Here is a 6,979-nt window from a genome sequence, read left to right as displayed (position 1 = left end):
CATCATGGGTTCGGAAATATTCCCCGCGAGTCCGTCTCAATGGTCTGAAAAGCACGCGGTTCTTGGATGCCACTCGTTCATACAATGGAAGAGGGGACGCTTATGCAAGGCTGCTGGAGTGCCGCCAGCCAGCCGAACGCTTTTTCGTCCCAACGCTTCCACCACGTACACGCCCGCCTAAAGGTCGGGCAGCTATCGCGTCACATGCAGCCGTCTACAGCCGTCCATCACTCCTATGCGGACCCATATGCGCCCTGCACGAGCGAGCTACGGTGTTTATAAAATATCATTTGTCTCCTTTTGGGCGGCGGTACTGAACTGCGGATTTTGATTGAATAGTGTAGTTGGATGAACTGCCACGGTAGAGCTTGCGCGAGGCCGTTCTGCCAGCATCGTAATTGACCTCTGACCGTCGCGCCTGTCTATTGCAGCATTGCGGGTCCGGAAAGCACGAAGTTATAGGTAAGCGCATTATTTTTCTTCCTCGTTTATAGCCTACTCACAGACGGAATTCGCCGTGGTGCGGCCTCTTTGAAAATAAAATAAATTGGAAGATCTCTGACGACGGAAGGTAAATGACGGCGGGTAGGTATGCTTTGAATAAAAATTAGGTAAATAATAACTACAGGTGCTCGTTAAGTTTTCCTTTTCTTTTTTCACCGCCTGTTGGGGCTCCACGATCAGGTATTTTATTACGCGGGTATTCTAGCACTAGCTCTACACCATTATTTGCCAAACACTGCGTGACTGTAAAGAACCGTTTGTAAAGATGAATAGCGAGTGCTTTTAATAGTAACCGAACTGAGAGTGGAAGCTGTCTGAGCATGGCAATTTTCTAGGTATCACTTCAACTGCGCGACACCTTCATTGAATGTTCTGCAAAGTCTGCATGAGATCAACTTTTAGTATTTGAAAGTCAACATGATGAGGAATATCTTTATACATGTAATTTTCCCCTAATCTGGCGATCCATACGGGTGTCATTGCGCAATAGGTACATAAACCTCGGCCAACGCAATAACAAAATGGCGGTAGTGGTACAAGCCAAGTTCGGTTTACCTGTTGTTATTCCATAGAAAGTATTTGTTCGCTGACAAGGCATCACTTGGCTTTAAGGTCCACGCGCAGACTTTCTCAAAGCATAACCCTGTGAGATCAATCGAGTAACATTTTTTTATTCCCGCAGTTCCATGTCTTCTTCGCTGGTAGAAATGCACAGAGCCGAAGAGCCGACTTCTACCTGGAGACAAGACGGCTTACAAAAGCATTACCCGCAAGAGCCGAGTCAGAGGAAGATAAAGCCGTGAGCAAAAAAACCTCACGCGGGAGAAGGGCTCTCCTTGCTGATCTCGGAAGAAGATAGCTAGCGCAAACTTTGACAAAAATCAGCATCAAGCCCGCAGTTTGGGCCGATACGTGCGCATACGGGAAAAGTGCAGCTGGGAATTGCGGCGCAAAAAGCACTTCCTCGTATGTTTAGCAAACAATACAACAGGTTTAATAGCATTGTGCCGAGCCTGCGATAATTTTATCAGGATACCCAACGGGCGCGACCGAAACTTTGTGATCTGACCGACCGAGCGTTTCATCTCTCAGTGCCAAGTTCCTCGTGCTACAAGCGCGGCCATAGTTCTCCAAAGCCACGAGTACTTTCGTCGTGCGAGAGTCCAAGAAGATTGGCAATCCGTCACCACCTTTTTACGGCAGGTCTCAACCCTTCATCCAGGCTTCGGTCTTCAAACTGCCCGAAAGAAACTTTCTCTGCCTGTGGCGCACGCGCACAATGAAGGCTCAAGACTTCCAATAGCTGGCTGCCACGTCGGAGCACCACGTCGGAGAATCCCGGACAAGTGCAGTGACTCGAAGGTTGACTAAAGTGTCTTCTCAATGGCGGAAAACCTTGGCGACACTCCTCTACGAGTGCCTCCGGAACGAGCAAGTCCTGCGCCCACATTCCTTCCTGCGAAGGACCCGGACCTGACCGCGACGACTCGTGTGGAGTGCTGGATGGCTACCGTCGGCGTCCTGCTGTCTTCGCTGGGATTCTTCTGCGTGTGCTGCGGACTGTCCTACCGGTACCTCACGGTTACTCTCGTGGGCTACGTCATGGCGCCAATCGGCATCGTCATTTTCGTCGCGTTCCTTTTCGTCTACCAGACAAGCCGGCGAATCCAGTGCCAGGCGGCGGCAACGACGGCGGAGCTACCACCCTGGAAATACGACCCAGTGAACAACGAGCCCGGCTCAACTGGACAACTGCCCATGGTGTTGGTGCGAACGACGAATGGGAAATCGCCCACCACAGAATCCGTCATGGCTAGTGCCCCGGATCTCATCGCCGGAAACATGAGCCGCTTACGTGATAGCCACGTGTGAGGCCAGTTTTATATTATGGCCACCTTTCGCATTTGCCTATATGAAATCGTTTTACATGGGGCGCGCTTGGGTCAGTGGAATTTCCGTGTGACTGACTTCAACAGCGCAACATGAACATGAAGGAACATGGGGTACAAGCGGTGAACGGATAACGCCAATGTTTCGCCCTGGTTTGTGGTGGCCTGCTAAAAACAGTGAAATGTCAACTCGCCCAGTACTATTTTTTATTGTTAGACTAGTAAGCCGAAATGCATGGCAAAAGAAGAGAGATTCATTCTTCTTCCAAGCGTGTTTAGTTTATATGAGAACCTATCAGAGATTCCTTTACAATCATTCTAAAGAGCACGGGTATCCCGCATCCGTGATCTTGCACAGAAATTATCGAACAAGTACTGCTTTGTGAAGCAGAGATGCAATTCCAATTTGATTTTCCTCTTCCAGTGGAAAATGAAGCTCCAGTTGAAGATGAGAGGATGTTGTCACTATCATAAGACTACTACATTGCAGGTAGCTGATTCATCCCTCTGAAAAAAGAACAGGGCTAGTAGTAAATCAATGAAAAAGGCCAACATTTGATAAAACAACTTGGCAAAGCAACGCAATGCAAAAACTGCAACCAGTGACAGAAATCGTGGTGTCGCCATGATTTTAAAATTGCTTTCTTGCCACAGTGTCTTTCAAACTCTGTAAAAATTTTAATAAACCTTTAATTTTCATGGAGTGTATTTGTTGACTTTCGTTACCAGCAACTGGCTTCGTTTGACATCAGCATAAACGGGGCTGTTAAAGACTCCGTTTCAACGTTTAACCAGAAAGAAGATGGCTGCTTGCCTGTAGACTATAAAAAAAACAATTTAAAATTCAAACATCTGCCATAAATACTAGGGAAGGAACAACGTGAAATCGTGGGTATGCCTTAAAGGTGTCAAATTGCATGTCACACCGACAAAACCAAATTTCTTGATTTTTCAACGTACGTGCCTGCAAAGCTACATGCGGAACTCTCAGTGTTTAATTGGTGGCTGCAGCGTTGTGAGTAGTTTTCCAATCCCACTTGAATGGTGCGGTTGAATGATTCAGGAATTATTTGTGAAATCCCCGTGAGTCTTAAAAAGTATTTCGAAATGCCTAATTTTATTTCTTATTTTCAAGATGCTTAACTGCCAGATGTCACATATTTTACGGTACATACAAGCCCTGTGAGTTTCTAGTGCAAGGTTCTGCATAGATCATCAGCCTAAAAAAACTGATTTAATAGAAACACAAAAGGCGTCAGAGGCAAAGGGGTCGGAACGTCTCTTATAAAACAGTGCCGCATGCCAGTATATCCGTGTAGCAGCCCTTAATGTGGGCCAACTTTCCTTCACAATTGACAAATTTAAGTAATAAATTATAATTATCGTTTTGCACAAATACGGGCATAATGTGCCTTTAAAATGGATGGAATATAACGCAAATAAAAACAGACCCTCCAGCAGTTATGTTAATTTCACCGCAATAGAACCGTCCACCCAAATGCACTTTTTCCCCAACCTCCTTCATAGCTTTTTTTTTTTCATAGCTGTTTAAGATAAATGGTCGTACTTTTGCCATCTGTCAACTTAAAACCTGCTTGTTCCAGGCGAGCTGACACCGTCTTCTATTTAGTCTCATTCATATAGCGTATACGCCACGGAGCAGGGGCCTCGGAACAGGGGGTGCAGGGGGAGCGTGGGCTCCCCCTAATGTAGAAATGGGGGAACACGGCTCCCCCAGTCAAAGGGCACCCGTAGACTTCCGCTGACGCCCCGCTAAACAGAAGCTCGCTGACTGAAAGACCAACGATTCCGAAAATGCTGGCTTGCAAAAATAGAACAATTCTGCGATTCAACCTGCCTTTTTGACACTGTTGCGAACTCCGAGCGTGGGTTTCTGTCTCCTTCACTCGCTATTAGATCAGTGCTTATGTTTCACTTTAATGTAGACAGGACTCCTCATAATGTCTGTTAACTGTTAGCACTGGGGTATTCTGTAGATTTACAGACAGTAATTAATTTTCTTTTTATGCTTTTGCTCTAGAGGAGCGTAAGGATATTTTTGACTGCTCTCCAGAATCTGTGATGTTGGATAAAATTTTGACTGTATTTGAATTGGTTTTATGTCGGTTATTGGGCTGATTTCCTTAGCCTACTCACCTGGAATATTGCGCATGCATGCGTCCTCAAGGAAAATAAGTGATGATGATGATGATGATGTGTAGTACAGTTTTTTTGGCTCCCCCAGTCGAAAAATAGTTCTGACGCCCCTGCCGAGGAGTTCAATCTGAATGAAGATAATGTGTCTTGGTGAACGGCACACTCCCAATCGGTGTATCGTCCAATCATTAGTGGTTGACGAAAAAATCTTCCTTACCAAGCATATGACATGAAATGATTTAAAAGGACAATAAATGGTGCAAACATGTTGGCCTGCATCGATGGATTACGGTGCCGAGAATCTTAATACACCATTCTCGCAACCAGCAGTTGTTTAATGGGGCAGAAAACGACAGAAATGTTAAAACAGACGACGACGCCCCGTACGCCTTTTGGTACCACGTTTTGTGACGTCACAAAAGTTGTGAACGGCGAGCGCTTGTTGGAGAAGCATCTATAAATGCTTTCTTGACGTAAACAGTTACTATAAGTAGTTCAGCGTTCGAAATAAACGCAAATCAAAGCTTTCGGGGAGCTCATCAGCTTTTATGCACTCCGAGGAAGGCTGCGTCCCTCACTATTCAGTCAGCCATCATGTTTTCAGTTTCGTTTTCGAGGATCAGTGGTGCGTAAGCAGCGAAGTCGATAACCTACGGCGGTGAGGGCCCGCGCTTCTGGAAGCAATATAACCGGCAGGAAGCGGCACAAGGAACAAGATGCACTGCGATTGGTTAAGTGAGCCGGCCGAGCTTCCAATCTCCCGTTCTCCGCGCGCGGAGGAGTAGGAGAAGGAGTGTTGGGTTCTATAGGACACACAGTCTCATCACTGCCTCTGCACTGCACTCCGTCGAGCAAGCGGCGGCGTCTGGACGGCGGAAGAGCGACTTATCAACGAACCACGCTGGCCGTTTTAAGTGTGAATACACTTTATAAGCGACCCCAAACCATCCACCGCTGGCGTCGGCGGCGTCGGCGGCGTCCGCAGTGCTCCTCTATAAAGAAAAACAGCATCCGGCGCCAGGTTTCGATCCGCGGACTTTGCGGCCGCAGCGCGACGCTCTACCGATCAAGCCACGGATGCGACGGTGATATCAGTGTTGACGCGCCTTATATCTTTAACGCATTCAAACTACGTCGTCAGCGGCGTGCGTTGGCGACTCAGCGGCGTTATAGCGGCTTGATAACTGCGTGGTGTACACGTGATACTACAAACCCGATGGAAGAGATGGAAGAGAAGGCGGCGAGGCGGTGGGCTGCGGGGGCCGAGCGCAAGCGCCGCAAGCGGGCCGACAACCGTGTATTCGCACTTTCACATTCTCCCCCTCGGGGAAATGCGGGGGAATTTTTTATCGCATTGGCAGGTCGCTTCCAATCTTCGAGGGACTCGTGTGAGTGCGCTGTGTTCAATACTCAAGATGACGCAACCCGGCGTAACCGACAATGTCCGTGTACGGTGTGTGCGTGTGATGACGCATTCGCCAGTGACGCGAGATTACACCACTGTGGGGCAAAGTGCTACGGCATTGCAGCGGATTCGTGCAAGTCGAAGTGACCCTCTGGCAGCCTTACTAAGAGTCAGGCAAGGACCGCGCAAGACCGCAGGCGATTAATGATCGCCTTGAGACAGGTGCACATGGTTTTGTACCGGACAATTGCCCAAAAGAAATACGGGGTGGACATTTCGACTGCAGCCATTCTGAAGTTCGCGAGGGGAAAATTGCTGTTGTTTGATTGGTCTGCAGAGAATTCTTTGAGTTGAGAAGGTCTCTAAAACTTCTTGTAAATAGATTGTAAATAGAGGAGGATACGCATTAAGCATGCTGTACTCTCATATCTCGCAGTTGTTGTATCCTCAAGGTGCCAGCAGATCACGAGTTCGTCCTCAATCCCCCCGTTAGTAGCGCCCCAACCGCTGCTCCGGCCAGCAAGGCGAAGGAGAAAGAAGAGCGAGGGGAACGTGACTAGGAGACTTTATTTAAAATCTTGCTATGGGTGATTATGATGAATAAATCTTTATTTGTCAAGCTGGCGCAGATGTTAGGGCACCTACCCGTGGGGGGCGTCCCTATTCCGGGATACCCTGAGCTCGGCTGGCGGTCCAGGCCCTCTTCACCAGTTCACGCTGGATCATAAGGTCCGGGCTCGTCAAGCGGTTCGCCCACTGCTTGTACAAGGGGGAGGTTATTGGGGCGAGGCCTGGGGTCTTCTGGCACTCCCAAATCTGGTGGTACAGTGTACCTGGCGTTGGACAGAAATTGCAGGTAGACGGGTATTGGGATCGGTGAAGCGCGCTCGGTTCGAACATATTCGCCCGTGAAATGAACTTACTGCGAGTGGTTAGTTGACCGATCCGCCCGTTCGTCTCGAGCCGCCGTTGATAATCCGTACAACGTGCGTCGCTCTGCCCTTGTTATGTTTTAGCCATTGGG

At 48.2% G+C, this 6,979-nt stretch overlaps 1 protein-coding gene across 1 annotated transcript; it reads left to right on the top strand.

Moving 5' to 3' along the window:
- The first annotated feature begins 431 nt into the window (after nt 1-431).
- LOC144137889 (uncharacterized) lies at nt 432-3,092 on the top strand. The gene is made up of 2 exons (XM_077669904.1): nt 432-462; nt 1,187-3,092. Exon 2 carries the CDS (start codon nt 1,888-1,890, stop codon nt 2,374-2,376), a length of 489 nt encoding a protein of 162 aa, XP_077526030.1. The 5' UTR covers nt 432-462; nt 1,187-1,887; the 3' UTR covers nt 2,377-3,092.
- The last annotated feature ends 3,887 nt before the right edge of the window (nt 3,093-6,979 follow it).

This window comes from Haemaphysalis longicornis, unplaced genomic scaffold (assembly GCF_048455015.1).
Source record: "Haemaphysalis longicornis isolate Haplotype H1 unplaced genomic scaffold, Haemaphysalis longicornis Haplotype H1 scaffold_5, whole genome shotgun sequence".
In the NCBI taxonomy this organism is placed as follows: Eukaryota; Metazoa; Arthropoda; class Arachnida; order Ixodida; family Ixodidae; genus Haemaphysalis; species Haemaphysalis longicornis.
This window is presented reverse-complemented; position numbering and strand designations above follow the sequence as displayed.

Bases quoted from the DNA above. Each gene is read 5' to 3' on its own strand.
- LOC144137889 (XM_077669904.1), top strand. From the start codon at position 1,888: ATGGCGGAAAACCTTGGCGACACTCCTCTACGAGTGCCTCCGGAACGA.